Raw genomic sequence first — 19857 nt, 5'->3', positions numbered from 1 at the left:
GCAGCACTGGGCATGGGACTTGTGGAGCACAGGGTGTGGAGAGACCATCGTGCATGCCCATGAAAGAGAGCGGCATGGAGTGCACCGGGAGAGGGAGATGGCGCGAACGAGTCTCCCTCGCCCCCCAGGTGGGGGTACCACAGCTGCGCCCTAGCCGAACGTCCTGCTTCCACAACACGGAGTTCCATTCCCTATTTGTCCCCAGAAAGGTCTCTTCCACTCTTGCAGACTCGACGAGGGGGGCTGCTGCAGGCCTCAAAATGGCGTCTGGGTCCGCTGGAAGGCGGGCCTCGGCCGCTAGAGTAACTTTGAACAGCAATGTAACTCGGGCGCTTGCCCACCGGGGCACGAGCCCCCACCTCCGACAGCACCCCCACAGCCTTGAAGATTCTACAAACGTCCCAGGAGCCCTCGGCCCCTGCAGGTTTCCGGTGAGGGACAACTGCCTTGATCGCTAACGAAATAAGCATGACATAGCCACTCCTTCTGTTAGCATGAATTCTCGAACTGCCGAAAAGGACTATGGTCCAACTGCCGGTTGTAGGAAACATTTTTTTCCTTGATACTACTTCCGGACCAACCCGGCCCCGCCCAAAATGGCGCCGGTAACAATAGGAACTTACGAACGCCTCGTGGTGTTTTTCTTTTGCTAAAAAGACTCGATGTTCCGAGATATGTTATGATCCTCTGTACACTTGACGGAAAAGAGGGAGGAGTCACTCGACGAACATATAAAAGGACCGCGTGAAAAATGTTTTTCAAATGTACGATTCATTATGATATTATCATGTCTGACATGTAACCTCGCTTATGACACACTCCCATGGTATACCTATAGGAATTTGATTACAACTAGTCCAACTGTGTTTCCAATTATGAAATGAATGCCCCTTGGTCCCTCAACTATTCGATAGACGTTTTTAGTTCCCTGCAAATGAATGAATTAACCTTTTAAAACATGTTTTTAATCCTACAAAATAGCCCCCCCCCCTACTGTACGCACTTTAGCCATTGCCGTATCCGGCCAACCCCGATCACACTGTCCTATCAACATGCTGAACGACTGTGAAAATAAAGGTTTTCGAAACTATGAACGGGTATTGCATGCTTTATTTAAAATGTGGGATCGGCGGGAGAGTTCTTTTCTGTGCACCCTACTCTGCTCTCTCTTTAAGGTTAATAGAAGATGGTTGCCCAGCCCCGGATGGAGGATCGAATCTGAGACACGACACTCTGGCGTGAAATATGCGACTGACTCAGGGACTCGCGCATGGAGAAAGACCTCGACTTCTGGGGATGGGTAAAAGCGAAATGGTGTAAAAAAATGGAATATAAAGGATGGGTAAAGTGAAACGATGTAAATGATAGAATATTATAAAGATACGACACTCAAAGGTACTAGGGAACAGAGTTGACCGAAGAGCTGATAAACCTTAAAACATCACAGCGTTGAAAGAGATTTAAGGACCCCGATAGTTAAATACACCTACCAACTAGAAACCTCGCGCTAAGTGCTTCTGATTCTCTAACGTTTTCCTACTCACAGCCTATAAGGACACACTGCCCCCCCCCCCTTGGCTCCAGAACCCACAACCCCAGGGATTCTATCCCGAGGAGATAAGACGAGTATGAGGTAAGTAAAAGACTTTCGTACCCGTGCTTTTTATATGCTCGAATGTTGTCCCCCTCCCCTCCTTTCCCCCCCCTGCAGGCCACATCGGAATCACGACCAAGGTATGGTGAAGATCTGAAGCCTCGCCGTGTCTGATACACGAAGCGGACTAACACTGCCTGGTGGCACCTAAACACACCCGCAAACTGCTCTTTTACCAAAAGAGACAATAAATTGTATGACATGATGAAAGCGATCACCCTTAATCCATGCTGCGTGAATGGACACCTGTCACGTATGTCTGAAACTATGAGATGATGTTTGTGTATGACTGACGCGTTGACTTAACTGGTTAAAGGACCGAGAATGCAAGAAATGCGACACAATGGTGCCTTTTTTACTCGATGCATGTACCCGGCCTAATGCTCGTCCATCCCAAACTGCATGCTTTCAACATTCTAACACGGACCCGTAATGTCTTATGTTGTATAATGCGCTGAATAGCCTATCTTAATGCACGGCCACTCCCCATGTCGCACGTGTACTATTTAGCTTGTTGTTGCACATCTCTCTATCTCTCTTTCTCTCTCTCTCTCTCTCTCTCTCTCTCTCTCTCTCTCTCGCTCTTCCGAACGACTAGCACCTAAATTGGCAAACCGCCACCCCTAGTGCCCCACCAATTGGCCCCAAATACCACAAGTATTTGCTCAAAATTTATCCTAAGTAAAAATCACCCTGACGCCGTGTCACTAACTCTCCTTTCTGCTAAAAAAATTGATGAAACCGAGATTTGGCCATTAGGGAAAGGACAGGTAAGACGACTGAGGTTCCCTAATCTGACCCGAAATAAGGGAACTACATGTCAGCGGCTCCTGTGTTATAAAAAGATGCCTCAGATAACGCGACCTTCCCCGTCCCGAATTGTCGCAATACCCAAACAGTAAAGGTGATCGAAACATCCTCATATTCCCGGAACGCCCCCTGTTTCGTATCAGCTGCCCCAGACGAGAGTTATAAAACTGTCCCTCACCCCCGGTTGTAAGAGATGGGTCGATTTACGCCCTTACCACAGTTTTCTATGTCCCTAGTTGTTTTCCATAAAACCCCGGTTTTTCTTAATTAAGTAGTCAGGTTGTAAGAGGCCATGTAGAAACTAGAACGATGTTTGCAAAATTAAGATTAGACCGAAGTGAAGAAATCGTTGCAATGAACCCTGTTGAAAGTAAAATGTTTAGCTGAAAGGCAGGATGCATTGATAGAATGAAAAATGTTTAGCCTATGTTCATCTCTCAGAAAGATACCTATCAGACCATGGTGATAGCACATTGCGTTTTTTTGATATAAAGCCCAGGAGAACGGTATAGCTTTGTAAAGCTCGTACTAGGAAGGTGGGTCTCTGTCAGAAGAACTGACGTAACTGTAATGCAATAATAGGTACCAGATCTCGTCCCACGACCAACAAACACCAAAGAAATGGTTGTGAAGGAAAGTTATAGTAAATCCAGCAGGCCCATCATCAATCATTTATATGTTGTTTGCGAACCCTAATATGATGGACGTTTCCATTTTTTTGCCGGGAGCTGGGAGAGAAATAGACTTATGTGATTACCTTCCTCTGCCAATTCTCTAAAGACTGTCTTTTCAAACTCATTTAAGGGTACGACTGTCGGAGGAAAGAAGGACCGGATGTGGGAGCACGTGGCCTGACTACAGACTATGGAACATCTGCGACATTGGCCAAGGCGAGACCGCGACAGTAAGGAGCTGCAGGACGAGGCACTGTTTTCGACAAAATGAGAGGAAAGGGCTGACCTGATGCCCCTGCTCGATGTCCAATGTATGCCGAAAAGTCCCCGCTCTCTAAACTCGGTCATGAGCCCGCCTACCTGAAATTTTCCGTCCCCCTAGTCTGTTCCTGATCTGGCCCTGCTCCATCCCCCTTTTTCTCCGACCTACCCTAAGGACTGCTCACACACCCATTTCTTCCATCTGAACTTTTTGACAATCAACTCAAAGGACACAGGGCGAAAAAGACCTTTTTGACCAGAAACGCGAGGAAAAGGTCGTGCCCTGCAACGCGGGACCTAGAATAGAGCTGGACCCGTAGCTCCACCGCCGGTGCTCCACAGCGCCAACAAAAGACGACAAAGAATGCTGAGAACTCATTAACTCCGAACATTGACACCCTTAATTATCGTTTCTACTACGTCTCATTTCTCTCCCAGCCACCATTGTATTAATTATGCTCCAACCAAACGTGAACAGAACTCACATATGTAATGACCTATCAATTTACATTCCAAACGACTATAAGTAGCTATGAAATGTACTCAATGCTCTCACTACAGAATCATTTTTGTCTGTTGTTGCATTACTATGACTTTCCTGCAAACGAGTTTTTATCGATAGACCCGCCTCCTAAGATGAAAGATTTTAAAATGTAATGTTTATAACTCCTTCACCTGGGTACCTACTTCTTTTCCTATGACCACCACAGTCGACATGAATTGGAAATAGGCCAGCAAGATGTCTTGGATATGTTAAAGGGAGGACTGTGGAAAATTAGTACGGTCTGGTAAACATTATCTGCGCCATCTTGTCTTCTTCCCTGATGCCACACTTTTTGTCGTGCGCACCCGCCATTTTAGGTGCCTCGATCAGAACAACCCTTTTTGCATGCCACTGGCCCCCGGCATAGCCCTCCTCCCTCACAAAGCCCGCACTCTGACAACCCCCGCTCGCACATGCCTTGGGTCATAAACCCCACTTCAGCGCAGCTCTGCCTCAGAACCCCATCCTGTCCCCAGCGCGACACCTCCCTTCCTTCCTTTTATGGTCCCAGGCCCTTTTTGATACAAAACCCCTTTTCCTGTGTGCCCGTTTGTCTTCCTCGTTCCCAGGCCGACACCTAGCTCTGCCGATACTGTTCCTTGCCCCTCCCCGTACAGTAGAAAGCTTCCCTCATCAAAGGACCCCCGAGTTGATCAAAGACCTCACCCTATGAGATCCGACCAAACCCCCCCCACATTCCATGAATCGGCGGAATGTCCAGCTGCGCGATAATCATCACCTGTTGTGACCGGGGTGGGGACTTCAACTGTAAATATGTGTGGGAACGGGCCTGTAGGGGAGATTCAGAGGATGTCCTTTCATACTTCAAAACATTACAAAACTGTGTTACCTGCAATAAAATTCATTTAACTGTGTATAAGAGGCCAGGCCTCAGAGATGCGGTTAGAGCACCTCGTGACGATACCTGCTGTCTGAACTGTTGTGTTCTCCTCCGGAGAGAATAAACCTTGTTTCCTGCCTTCCCGTCTCCAGCGCCTGCCTCTTCATTGATTAATAATTCGTGGGTTAAAGAGGCGATACCGCCGGGCAAATATCGATTGTCCCTTGACCTTAGATTTAACACTGGCTCCCGCAGCAGACCAGCTCCCGGTGTTGTCATCTGGGTCGAAACTCATAGGACATCCCTTCCTGGATCGTCACCGGAGGCAAAGGGTGCATGATGTCATTCCACCACCACTGGTATTCTGGTATATCAATCAGCATCTACCACGACCCCATGAAGCCCAACCTCTACCAAACCACCAAGCAAATATGGGCGGGGCGACCTTCAGCCACTCACTGCTCAGAACACAGACCACAGCAACAAAGTGACATTTTACCTCGATAGGCGCCAGAAGGATAATGTACAACACATCCATGTCGTTTATAAAGAAAAAATATTTATTTTTCAATGTATAAACATGGTCCCAATTGGCTTGCAGGTATATATGTGCATACCCGTAAATATATACATATATCATGACTGTGGTTTCCTTCATAAGGTAAAGCGCACCCCCCAGCTTGTGTTTGTAGCAACCAAGAGACGCACCTTTGGAAAGAGGTCTTACAGCACAGAAAGAGGGTGCAAGCCCCACAAGCTCTACAAGCAGCATTGCCCCAAACCCATGAAGCGGGTGTCCGCCCCTCTCCGCACGCACTCGCCGTTGCACAAACTGCATTAGAAACGCTATCATTCCAGCTTCTTGCGAAAATAAAAATATCAGTGGCACAGTCAAACCAGGCAGACACCCCTCCACTTGGAAAGGTACAAAAAATAAAATGTAGAAAAATCCGTGGCTTTTCCATTAGGTGCACCTTGGTGGAGGAGAGGGCAGTGAGGGGGCACCAGGTGAGCTGCACGGCAGCCAGAAAACAAGGAAAGTTCCTTCCCCTCTCCCTCCGTAAAATACCACTTCTACACAACAGTCAAAAAAGCGTCTGTTAAAAAGACATGGCAAGATGTGTGAACCCATCAGAAGTGTAGCTAGTAAGGCAATGGGCCCACAGTCCGGCTGGAACAACCTTTCCCTGTCGGTCGAAGGATACTAGCTGCCAGCAGAAGTCACTTTGGACGAGACCAGGTCACCGTACCCTAGACCAGGTCACCTAACTGGTCGAGCAGCCAAAGTCCTCCAACAGAGCACGAGAATGCACTCCTCCTTTCAACATCAAGGCATCCAACAAAAACAACGAGATAGGTACTTGCAAAAAAAGTACAATGCTGGTTTCCAGGAGTCATGCCTTACCGGCTAAATGTCCATCCCTTACCGGCTCATGTACCACTCGAATCTCCACACGCGTCTTGTAGGCCAATGTTGGGCCTCAACCTCACGTGGCCACCCCACTGGTGCAACAAAGCCACGTTAAATACTTAAAACCATTGTCGGCCAGTGGATTCTGGCTAACGAAGTGCAGGTTTAAGGAGAAGTGATCAGTGGTGGACAGGACGCGGCCTCTGGTGCGATCACAGAGCTGCCTATCACAAGCCAGCAACGTCTTCTCCTTACATGTCCAAGTCCACCACCACGCGTGGAGACATCAAGGCCTCAAGCCCACCACCAGCGTGGAGACATCAAGGCTTCAAGTGTGCAAAGTGCTTTTGGTCAGTATGGACATCCCATCCACAAATGTTTTTAGTTCAGAAAATGTCACTGTGTGAAGAGAATAGAACATTTAACTGTTTGAACAGCATACTCCAGGGAGTAAGAGTACCATAGTCCTTAAACATAGGTTAACAGTCGCAGCCGTGCAGGACTCGATTTGTTAAGTGCACATGATTTGAATATATTCCACAACCAGCTCTGAGACAGGTGGCTTTTACCCCTCTGAACAGGACTCCGTTATCGCCTGTACCAGCGCTGGGTACCCACTTTTTCTACCCTCAGAACAGACCTGCTCTGTTGCTCTGCTCCGACGGGCATCAGGACACCCCGAAACGGGCTTCCGCCTGTGAAGCCGCAACCAGACTCTGTCCGAGAATCCCAACCTTTGAACCTCTCTGAAGAGCTCCTTGAAATGCTCAGAAGTGAAACTTGTCAGGGCTTGGGCTGCCCCATCAGCCAGAGTGCTGTCAGGTGGACTCCAAGGAATCCAGCTGGAACAGGTTGTGATTGGTCGGTGTAGTGAAGTAGAGCTGCTCGGTGGGTGATCTGTTATCGCAAGGACTGTTCAGCCCCAGGGTCCTCTCAAAGTCCAGCAGCTGCCCCATGAAGTTAAAGTTGGGGGAGATATTAGATTTCTTCCTCTTCACGAAATCGTAAGCGTCGTTGAGGGACAGGTTGAGTTTCTGCATCAGGTAGGCGACAGTGACCGTCACGGAGCGGCTGATTCCTGCCAAGCAGTGGACAAGGACCCCACACTTCATGGATCGGGCTTCATCTGCAAAAAAGAGAAAAAAAGAGACATCAGCTGCTGGGAAGAGATGCACCTTCAGTTCACTAACAACAGGCGATCACTGCAAGAGATGTGTCTTCAGTTCACAATAAGAAGAGACATCTCACATGCTGGTAAGAGATACATCTTTAGCTCACCTACAAGAGGCACCGTCACTGCAAGATATGCGCCTTCAGTTCACCAATAAGAAGAGACATTTCATACTGGTAAGAGATATATCTTCTGTTCACTAACAAGAGACGCCATCACTGCAGCAAGATATGTACATTCAGTTCACAATAAGAAGAGATATGAGCTGCAGGTAAGAGATACACCTTCAGTTCACTAACAGGCGCATTACTGCAAGATATGTACCCTCAGTTCACCAATAAGGAGAGACATCACATGCTGGTAAGAGATACACCTTCAGGTCACTAACAAGAGGCGCCAACACTGAAAGATATGTGCCTTCAGTTCACAATAAAAAAGAGACATTTCATACTGGTAAGAGATATATCTTCAGTTCACTAACAACAGGCGCCATCACTGCAAGATATGCGCCTTCAGTTCACCAATAAGGAGAGACTGAGGAAAAGTGTTCAATAAATCTGGGTTCCTCTTGCAGACGAAGGCTCCTGTGTCTCCTTTTACTAAGTATGGAGGGTATGGAAGACTTGGGCGGTTCCCCCGTCTCCGAGACCCAGTAAGTGGGTTTAACCGGTTCTTCAAATGGCGCCCGAACAGGTACTCCACGGGCACGAAGGTCAGGCCCGGTGGATGTGAGGAGGTGCACGGAGAGACTCCGACGGAGGCGCCCTACCTGAGGGATTCTTGTAGTACGGTAGCCGAACGACTCGCCCGCTGTTCCTCCCCACCTGGTCTGGGCCACATGACCGCGTCCTCGCTGGAGTCCCCTAACAAGTGATTTCTGGAACAGGACACAGCCCTACGTCTGCAGAAGAGAACTACCCCTGTAAGGAAAGGGTGGACTGATCATCCACCAAGTCTGTATGATTTTGCTGCTATTGACTTTTGCAAAAGCCAAGCCAGCGAGGTGAGTTTTGAACCCGCTGTTGTCTGTTATCTGTTGCCAGTCAGTAGTAGAAATTATGTTGTTGTATGTGTGCACAGGACTCCCAGCTGGAGGCGGCTTGTCCGCTCCCTCCAGAAGGGACCCCTGGCCATACAATGTATGTTAAACATGGTCCTTCTGCCATTATGGAAACAGATGATCTCATGAATATTGACATTTCCTAGAGTATTTCCCACTCAATGGCAAAAGGAAGGGCTGAGGAAAAGTGTTCTTCTTGTCGGCGTCCATTTTGTGCCAGGACTCCATTGTTTTTGCATTGTCTTTTCGTGTCAAACACCCACTCACGACCCACCTGGTCATTTTTGCTGATGCCTGAGAAAATTCTATCTGTCATGACAAAACCCTGCCTGCAGCCTACATTTCTGCCCAAAAACTGTCGCACACCCAACCCCCTGTTCTTTGCAGTTCAATAGAAAGCCATGAGCCACCCACGCCCTGTGTAAACAAGCTTGTTTTCCATCTCCTGCTCCCTGCCTGGTAAACATCCTTGACACCGTGATCAGGTTATCTGGACAATGGTCTGACTGCTGGGCCTTGATCAGGGTGATTGGACAATGGTCTGACTGCTGTGCCTTGATCAGGGTGATTGGACAATGGTTTGAACACCGAAGCTTTGATCAGGCTGATTGAACAATGACCTGAATGACCGAGCTTTGATCAAGCTGATTAAACAATGACCTGAGTGCTGAGCCTTGACCAGGTCACCAACTACAAACATCGCCTTGATCAGGTTATCAACTGCAAACACTGCCCTGATTGAACAATGGACTAACAGCCAAAAGAGTGGGATGAAAATGTATAAAAGGCTTGTAAGCTGCGGAGTAAAGCAGCAGCCTCCTCTGTCTTGTTTCCAACGAGCTTGGGACTCTATTCCATAGCCCGGGCTATTTGAATAAATCTGGGTTCCTCTTGCAGACGAAGGCTCCTGTGTCTCCTTTTACTAAGTATGGAGGGTATGGAAGACTTGGGCGGTTCCCCCGCCGCCGAGATCCAGTAAGTGGGTTTAACCAGTTCTCCAAGACATCAGCTGCTGGTAAGAGATGCACCTTTAGGTCACTAACAACAGGCGCCATCAGTGCAAGATATGTACCTCCAGTTCACAATAAGAAGAGACATCAGCTGCAGGTAAGAGATGTGCCTTCTGTTCACTAACAGGCGCCATCACTGCAAGATATGTGCCTTTAGTTCACCAATAAATAGAGACATCATATGCTGGGAAGAGATACACCTTCAGTTCACTAACAACAGGCGCCATCACTGCAAGATTTGTACCTTCAGTTCAACAATAAGAAGAGACATTTCATACTGGTAAGAGATACATTGTCCGTTCACTAACAGGCTCCATCATTGCAGCAAGATATGTACCTTCAGTTCCCAATAAAAAGAGACAGCAGCTGCTGGGAAGAGATACACCTTCCGTTCATTAAAAGCGCCATCATGGCATGAAGATATGCAGCTTCAGTTCACCAATAAATAGAGACATGATATGCTGGGAAGAGATACACCTTCAGTTCACTAACAACAGGCGCCATCACTGCAAGATATGCAGCTTCAGTTCACCAATAAATAGAGACATCATATGCTGGGAAGAGATACACCTTCAGTTCACTAACAACAGGCGCCATCACTGCAAGATATGTGCCTTCAGTTCACAATAAGGAGAGACATCATCTGCTGGCAAGAAATGCCCCTCAGGTTCATTCACCTGTATTTGCAGTGTGTAACAAACAAATGACTCCCTACAACCTTTCCTTTCACACTCCCTGCACCCCACCAAGATTCTCACATCATTCACTTTTCTTCACTTTCTCGGACTGCAAAATGAGAGGAGTTTGTACAGCCCAATCAATTTATTTAAAAAATAAGCAGCAGTTTGTCAGAAGACATATCCTGACATTTGACCTCTAAAGGATGGCAAATGTGAAGAGATATGTGCAGAATTTAAAGGCGTTGCATATGCAGATGATATCCTAATTTACATGTCCAATCCCTGCAATTCTGTTCCCTCTTTTCTACAAGAGATTTCTTTATTTTCCACGGTTTCTGGCTACAAACTAAACTTTTCCAAAACTGAGATTTTACCACTAAATCCATCATGTTATCCCTACATGTTTGATACGTCTAACTTTACTTGGTGTCCCAAAAAGATTAAATACTTAGGAATATGGTTTTCCTCCTGTATTTCTGATACCTTAGCTCATAATGTCTCTGCCTTGAAACGGGTGCTCACCAATTAATTGTCTTCCTCGTACCCATTATTATTTTTATTTTTATCTTGGTGGGGCAGGCTTGACACAATTAAAATGATGATTGTCCTTCAGGTTTTTTACGCTCTCAATGTTACCTTTTAAAATTCCTAACTATTATTTTTCTCAGATTATTTCTATTTGTACCAATTTTCTGTGGAATAACAAACGTACTCGCATTGCTTTCTCTAAATTAATTCGCCCAAAATCAGAGGGTGGTGTCCGTTTTCTTGATTTTAAATTATATCACACTGCCTCTTTGATTCGTCAATTCTATGGCATGCCTAAAAATTATCAAGATTCCCCTATGCCAACACGGGTTGCTGTTGAACGTTCACTATTAAATGACTTTTCCTTCCAGGAAGTTGTCTTTATGAGCAACTGTACTTTCATTTCCAAACACCCTATCTTAAAGTATTCTCAGCACTTATTACATACTCTTTTTACCCAAGGATTTGATTTTTATCAATCATTGTTGTCCTCCTCCTTATGGTTTAATAAATATATTAAATTTCGCCACAAATATTTTTACTACAAACAGTGCAAGGAGAAGGGTATTTTTTATGTACACCAGTTAATAGTTAATGGCTCGATTCTATTCTTTCCCCAATTACAAGAGAAATGTAACCTTTCTGTCTCTTGTATTCATCAATATAATATAGGATTTCCCGTACTCCAAACCTTTTTGATGAATAATAGCCCCAACCCTGCTACTATTTCACTTACTCCTGTGACACCATTATTTAAGGTCCCTTTAGATCCCACTCCTTGTGCCTCTTTCATATATAAAACTCTATCCTTAACTATTCCTACACGGAGTAAAACGCCTACCGAACTACTTTGGGAACAAGATTTATCTCAATCACTCTTTGTCCATCAATGGGATCAAATGTGGCAAAAGATTTTTAAAATCTCTAAAGCTGCTAATATTAGACCATCGCTATATTTTATACAGAGCGGAGTAGTTGTTACCCCCCAATTTCTATATTAAATTGATCACTCTATTTCCCCCTTGTATTGGTCCTGTCTCTCCTCTGAAGGCTCATTGACGCATTTACTTTAATATTGTCCCAATGTATATGAATTTTGGAAAGCTATATGGTCGAAACGTCTACTGATTTTTTCATGTGATATTCAATTTGCTATTCACAATATCTTTTTGGGCACCATATCTCCGGACTTTGACCACCTCCCCTCAAAAACTATTTCATTTGACCTTTTTATTGCTCTTGCTTTTAAAGTTATATGTTGGAAAGATAACTCTAAACTATCCTTTTTGCTCTGGTGGAATTTGATTTGTAATGAACATAGAATTGCCTCTGTTTCTCATTCCTCTATTTTTCACAAGATTACATCTGATTTCCTATGGTTACTTTTTACTACTTTTCTATCCTCACACTCATCCTTCTCATAACACCCATTTTTCATTCTACTTCTCTATCCCTTCTTTCTTCTCTTCTCTCTTTGCCCCTCCTCTTTTTCCCCTTTTCCGGCTCTTTCCTTTTTTCCCTATAAAACAGAATACACAAACTAAACATTCTTTATTATAGAACACATTATTTTATGATGTTGGTGTAAATTTTCATCTTTATTACTTATCACTTTATACAATATTTCTCATTATCATGATACTTGTTAATGTTATTAAGTAATTGCCTAGTTTCAGTAGATTTTAAGTATTTGATTAAAGGGTGGTGTTCCATGTTTGGGAAGCCATCAGCGCCGGTCCGTCCTCGTCGGTGATCGGTGTACCCACCCGTTAATCAAATACTTATATCCCTACCACGGACCAGCCCGAAGGAGGCAGACTACCAGTATTTTTCCTTTATCTTGGACCACCTCAGTTTATCTACTGAGAGGTTTCTCTACCTAATACTTTGTCAGCCACAGCACGAACCAGATTGAAATGCTGTCATCTTCTGTAAAATGCATATTCTTCTTTGCTGCCTCCAGACAGATGAGTAGTACTTTACTCCACCCCGCTTTACTCCCACTACAATCCACTTTATTCCACTCAATAACACTCTCTTTTAAGCCAGCCGACTCTACTTTCCTCTCTGCTGCAGTAACTTCTCTTGTACGAATATTAATTCCTCATTTAAACTCCTCTACACAGTGCTGCAGCTGCTTCTCTAGGCTCATCAATCATTCTAAGTCCTATACACACTGCTACAGCTGCTTCTCTAGGCTCATCAATCATTCTAAGTCCTATACACAGTGCTGCAGCTGCTTCTCTAGGCTCATCAATCATTCTAAGTCCTATACACACTGCTGCAGCTGCTTCTCTAGGCTCATCAATCATTCTAAGTCCTCTACACACTGCTGCAGCTGCTTCTCTAGGCTCATCAATCATTCTAAGTCCTATACAGAGTGCTGCAGCTGCTTCTCTAGGCTCATCAACCATTCTAAGTCCTATACACAGTGCTGCAGCTGCTTCTCTAGGCTCATCAACCATTCTTAGTCCTATACACACTGCTGCAGCTGCTTCTCTAGGCTCATCAATCATTCTAAGTCCTATACACACTGCTGCAGCTGCTTCTCTATGCTCATCAATCATTCTAAGTCCCATACACACTGCTGCAGCTGCTTCTCTCGGCTCATCAATCATTCTAAGTCCTATACACAGTGCTGCAGCTGCTTCTCTAGGCTCAATCATTCTAAGTCCTATACACAGTGCTGCAGCTGCTTCTCTAGGCTCAATCATTCTAAGTCCTATACACAGTGCTGCAGCTGCTTCTCTAGGCTCATCAATCATTTTAAGTCCTCTACACAGTGCTGCAGCTGCTTCTCTAGGCTCATCAATCATTCTAAGTCCTCTACACACTGCTGCAGCTGCTTCTCTAGGCTCATCAATCATTCTAAGTCCTATACACACTGCTGCAGCTGCTTCTCTCGGCTCAATCATTCTAAGTCCTATACACACTGCTGCAGCTGCTTCTCTAGGCTCAATCATTCTAAGTCCTATACACAGTGCTGCAGCTGCTTCTCTAGGCTCATCAATCATTCTAAGTCCTCTTCACAGTGCTGCAGCTGCTTCTCTAGGCTCATCAATCATTCTAAGTCCTCTACACACTGCTGCAGCTGCTTCTCTAGGCTCATCAATCATTCTAAGTCCTATACACACTGCTGCAGCTGCTTCTCTCGGCTCAATCATTCTAAGTCCTATACACACTGCTGCAGCTGCTTCTCTAGGCTCATCAACTATTCTAAGTCCTATACACAGTGCTGCAGCTGCTTCTCTAGGCTCAATCATTCTAAGTCCTATACACAGTGCTGCAGCTGCTTCTCTAGGCTCAATCATTCTAAGTCCTATACACAGTGCTGCAGCTGCTTCTCTACTCCCGTCAATCATTCTAAGTCCTCTACACACTGCTGCAGCTGCTTCTCTCGGCTCATCAATCATTCTAAGTCCTATACACACTGCTGCAGCAGCTTCTCTCGGCTCATCAATCATTCTAAGTCCTATACACACTGCTGCAGCTGCTTCTCTATGCTCATCAATCATTCTAAGTCCTATACACACTGCTGCAGCTGCTTCTCTAGGCTCAATCATTCTAAGTCCTATACACACTGCTGCAGCTGCTTCTCTAGGCTCATCTATCATTCTAAGTCCTCTACACACTGCTGCAGCTGCTTCTCTAGGCTCATCAATCATTCTAAGTCCTATACGCAGTGCTGCAGCTGCTTCTCTAGGCTCATCAATCATTCTAAGTCCAATACACACTGCTGCAGCTGCTTCTCTAGGCTCATCAATCATTCTAAGTCCTATACACACTGCTGCAGCTGCTTCTCTAGGCTCATCAATCATTCTAAGTCCTATACACAGTGCTGCAGCTGCTTCTCTAGGCTCATCAATCATTCTAAGTCATACACACTGCTGCAGCTGCTTCTTTAGGCTCATCAACCATTCTTAGTCCTATACACACTGCTGCAGCTGCTTCTCTATGCTCATCAATCATTCTAAGTCCTATACACACTGCTGCAGCTGCTTCTCTAGGCTCATCAATCATTCTAAGTCCTATACACACTGCTGCAGCTGCTTCTCTATGCTCATCAATCATTCTAAGTCCTATACACACTGCTGCAGCTGCTTCTCTATGCTCATCAATCATTCTAAGTCCTATACACACTGCTGCAGCTGCTTCTCTAGGCTCATCAACTATTCTAAGTCCTATACACAGTGCTGCAGCTGCTTCTCTAGGCTCAATCATTCTAAGTCCTATACACAGTGCTGCAGCTGCTTCTCTAGGCTCAATCATTCTAAGTCCTATACACAGTGCTGCAGCTGCTTCTCTACTCCCGTCAATCATTCTAAGTCCTCTACACACTGCTGCAGCTGCTTCTCTAGGCTCATCTATCATTCTAAGTCCTCTACACACTGCTGCAGCTGCTTCTCTAGGCTCATCAATCATTCTAAGTCCTATACGCAGTGCTGCAGCTGCTTCTCTAGGCTCATCAATCATTCTAAGTCCAATACACACTGCTGCAGCTGCTTCTCTAGGCTCATCAATCATTCTAAGTCCTATACACACTGCTGCAGCTGCTTCTCTAGGCTCATCAATCATTCTAAGTCCTATACACAGTGCTGCAGCTGCTTCTCTAGGCTCATCAATCATTCTAAGTCATACACACTGCTGCAGCTGCTTCTTTAGGCTCATCAACCATTCTTAGTCCTATACACACTGCTGCAGCTGCTTCTCTATGCTCATCAATCATTCTAAGTCCTATACACACTGCTGCAGCTGCTTCTCTAGGCTCATCAATCATTCTAAGTCCTATACACACTGCTGCAGCTGCTTCTCTATGCTCATCAATCATTCTAAGTCCTATACACACTGCTGCAGCTGCTTCTCTATGCTCATCAATCATTCTAAGTCCTATACACACTGCTGCAGCTGCTTCTCTAGGCTCATCAATCATTCTAAGTCCTATACACAGTGCTGCAGCTGCTTCTCTAGGCTCAATCATTCTAAGTCCTATACACACTGCTGCAGCTGCTTCTCTAGGCTCATCAATCATTCTAAGTCATTTACACAGTGCTGCAGCTGCTTCTCTATGCTCATCAATCATTCTAAGTCCTATACACACTGCTGCAGCTGCTTCTCTAGGCTCATCAATCATTCTAAGTCCTCTACACACTGCTGCAGCTGCTTCTCTAGGCTCATCAATCATTCTAAGTCCTCTACACACTGCTGCAGCTGCTTCTCTATGCTCATCAATCATTCTAAATCCTATACACAGTGCTGCAGCTGCTTCTCTAGGCTCATCAATCATTCTAAGTCCCATACACAGTGCTACAGCTGCTTCTCTACTCCCGTCAATAATTCCCCATTCTACGTCCTCTACACATGCTTTAGCTATATCTCTAGTACCAGTGGAAATTCCTCACTCTAATTCCTCCAGTCTTGCTACTAGTGGCTTCTCTGGTCCCAATGGTAATTCCTCATTCTTAGACCTCTAGGCAGTGCTGCAGCCTCTTCTCTAGCCCCATCACTAAGTCCTCATTCTAACGCCTCTAAAGAGTGCTACAGCGGTTTCTCTGGTCCCACTAGTAATTCCTCATTCTAAATCATTTGACTGGGCATTACTGCTAGCTGCTACTCCTGTCCCATCTGTAAATGATCATTCTAAACCATCCTCTACACACTACTACACCTGCTTCTCTGGTCCCAGTGGTAATTCCTTATTCTAAGTGCTCAAGGCAGTGTTGCAGCTGTGTCTCTCTTCCCACCAGTAATTCCTCATAGTCCTCTAAACTCCTCTAATAAAATGCAATATCATTTGCAGCGCCAATACCTCTAACTTTAAAAATGCTAGACGAATGCTCGTTTACATTTGTAATTTACCACTCCAAGATGAGAGTCCGCCATCTTGGGACGGTATATTTAAAGTATATATTTTTTTAAAGGCTGCTGCACCGTCACATGCACAGCGACTGACACATGACCACGTAACACGTATGCATCTGGCACTGTGCCAGCCATGGTGGCTTTTGATACACTTTTGCTGTTGGTCGACATTGGTGACAAACATACATACTTTTCACCAATGCTATTTAGCATCGACAACAAGCACTGGGAAACTCAAATGGCGGTTTGCGCAGTTCTAAGGCGAGCCCCAGTGCCTCTGGCTGGCTTCTGTCTGGTTTAGCAGCAGGGGGCCCGGGTTGGTTTATGAGACCAGCCTCTGCTCCTCATCTGATGCAACGGGGTAGAAGGGCCCTTCCAAGGGGTGCACGAGCCTCTAAGCGCCTTACAATCCTTCCTGAAGGACAGGGGTGTTGGAGGCAGGAGGAAGGGTTCAGTGCTTTGATGAACAGGGTGGACGAGACGCACCCACCGCCCCCTGCAGACCCAGAGTGCACACCCCCAGACCCTGAAAGGCTGGCACCCCAGGGCCCCCCCTGAAGGTGCTCTACCTCGACGAGCTGTCAGCTGACCTCACCATGAACTCAATTTGGTTTTACAGTAAGTGGCTGAGGTAATGCTCAATGTCCCGTCGCCATGGCAACAAGCATCCGACCACAGAGCACGCACCGAGCATGCACATGAGAGAGCCTCCAACGTGTGCACAGGCACGAATATACCCGGGAGCCGTCGAGAAGCGTGCACCAGCGTGCACAGGACGTAGGACAGCAAGCAAACGTGCACCAGCGTGCACAGGACGTACGACAGCATGCAGAGTGCACCAGCGTGCACACGATGTACCACAGCAGGCAAGCGTGCACCAGCGTGCACAGGAAGTACGACAGCATGCAGAGTGCACCAGCGTGCACACGATGTACCACAGCATGCGGAGGGCACCGACTTGCTACGCCTTGTACCACAGCAAAAAAAGTGCACACGCGTGCAACACGTTGAACAGCAAGCAAACGTGAGCTTGCCTGCAACATGTTGTACAACAGCAAGTACACATGCACTAGCCTGCAACACTTACAACAGCAAGCAAACGTGTGCTAGCCTGCAACACGTCATCCGACAGCAAGCAAACGTGTGCTAGCCTGCAACACGTCATCCGACAGCAAGCAAAATGCACTGGTCTGCAACACGTCATACGACAGCAAGCAAAATGCACTAGCGTGCACCATGTTGTACAACAGCAAGCAAAGTGCACTACCCTTTAACACGTACAACAGCAAGCAAAGTGCACTAGAGTGCAATACGTTGTATGACAGCAAGCAAATGTGCACTGGACTCAGGCCCGGCTCCAGGAATTTTTAATTGGGTGGGCCAAGGACGCATTTGGGTGGGCCACGGCGGGCTCGATTTGTCGCATATATGTCTGGGCAGGCCTGCTTCAGGGCCCTCCTTTACCTCTTCTTAGTCTTACAAGGCCCAGTAAAACTCACTCTTTTCAAAATCTCTTTTTAATGTTATCACTCCCAAAAAGTGTTTTTTCTATGTAATGTTCCTTTGATGGGAAGAGGAGGTTTCTGAGGTGGGAGTATCAGGCAAGTGACACTTCTCGGGCTCCCTCTGTGTGAGCCTTCATGGAGAATCTCTCTTCATTACTACTCCACCTGACCACGGACTCTTCAACGCACTCCCTTACAAGCTTGATTAGCCACTATTCCTCTGCAGGGCACCGTATCTCAAAGATGACCTTGGGCCCCACCCCATGTCAGGCACCATCTCCCGGTAAAAACATTAGTAAAATCACCTTCATACTTAAAACATTGAATAGAGCAATAAATATAATTAACACGCACTTTAAAGTATGTTCCACAGTGGCCCTTATGGCCCGACTGCTAATTAAATAAACAAAAACAGAAAGGCCATGACAGGGCCGGCTTCAGCGCTGATGCAAAAGTCTTTTTTGGCGCTGCACCAAAAACCTCTTTCTCCATTAATACCTTTACTACCACCTTCCAACAGTGTACCTCATCCGTCCATGCCCCCCTATTGACCTCTTCCTCGGATTCCCTCACTGCCACCCTCCCCCGTGCCCCTCGTCTCTCTGTAGCCCCTCCCCCTCATGACCTCCTCATCAGACTCCCTCAATACCACCATCCACCGGTGCCCCTCATCTCTCCCTAGTTTCCTCCACCCCATGACCTCCTCTTTGGATTCCCTCACTGCCACCCTCCACCAGCGCCCCTCATCTCTCTGTAGCCCATCCCCCTCATGACCTCCTCCTTAGACTCCCTCACTACCACCCTCTACCAGTGCCCCTCATCTCTCTTTAGCTCCCCCTCCACCCCATGAACTCTTCCTCGGATTCCCTCACTGGCACCCTCCACCAGCGCCCCTCATGTTTACGTATCCCCTCTCTCATATGCATTTCATTTGTTGTATAGCGCTACTCATATCCATGTAGTGTGTGTCAGTACTTTACACCACGCACACACTTACAGAGACAATGAATCATGCAAGTATGTAAATCAGTCTACAGGGAATGTCACATAAGCCAATGAGGATTACAAGGTGTAGGAATCATAGGTCATCCATTCTGTTGTAGTATATTTTAAGAGGGTTTGGTCTGGGGAAACACAACCTTAGGATTTAAAGAGTATTCCATGGGGGTCAGCTTTACTGATAAAAATGTATATCTGCCCAAACATACTCATTTTAGCAACATTAGAATAATGAAAAGACTAGGGAAGTTCTAACTATATCATAAAACAAAAAAAGCGAAGTTCTAATTATACCATTCATGTTTGTTTGCAGCTCTTTGGTGGCAGTTCATTGTTCACTGCCTTTTGTTAGGATTGTAACTTCTGAAGTAACACAAGGATCTCTGTGACAAAGGCAGTAACCCACTGAGCTATCCACATAAAATACAGTGCGTCTGCATTTAAAAAATACTAACAGACAAACGATTGCTCTAAAGCAGGAACATTAATCACCAACTTTATCTGGACATTGCCATTTTGTATTGTTTTATTGTTGACCAGCATCGGCTATGATGAAATGATAAAAACTGTTTAAATGAAGCACATACGAAGTATGCGTCCTGCTGGGCCTGTGCAGATTTAAAAAAGAATTTTTTTTGTAACACATTCTCTTACCTACTCCATTAGTCATATGTTGTGTCACAGCCTTATGTGATAAGCAGCTGCAGGGGTCAGGGGGTGACTAGGAATAAACAGACCACTTTTCCCCTGCGCTGCAAAGAAAAAAGAAATATCAACGCAGCAGGACAGTAGGCAAAGGTTACCAAAGGTTACCGTTGTCAAAGAAAGGATTTGTCCCCTTTCACCATGC

General features: G+C 45.9%; 1 protein-coding gene across 1 annotated transcript in view; it reads right to left on the bottom strand.

Moving 5' to 3' along the window:
- Positions 1-5321: 5321 nt before the first annotated feature.
- The window catches only part of LOC144782500 (dual specificity protein phosphatase 7-like), a 43228-nt gene continuing 28692 nt past the window's right edge, over positions 5322-19857 (bottom strand). Inside the window, exon 3 of the mRNA XM_078661888.1 lies at positions 5322-7321. Coding sequence (XP_078518014.1) covers positions 7014-7321 — 308 coding nt within the window. The 3' untranslated portion in view covers positions 5322-7013. The remainder of the gene's footprint in view (positions 7322-19857) is intronic.

The sequence above is a fragment of the Lissotriton helveticus genome, chromosome 9 (assembly GCF_964261635.1).
Source record: "Lissotriton helveticus chromosome 9, aLisHel1.1, whole genome shotgun sequence".
Taxonomy (NCBI): domain Eukaryota; kingdom Metazoa; phylum Chordata; class Amphibia; order Caudata; family Salamandridae; genus Lissotriton; species Lissotriton helveticus.
This window is presented reverse-complemented; position numbering and strand designations above follow the sequence as displayed.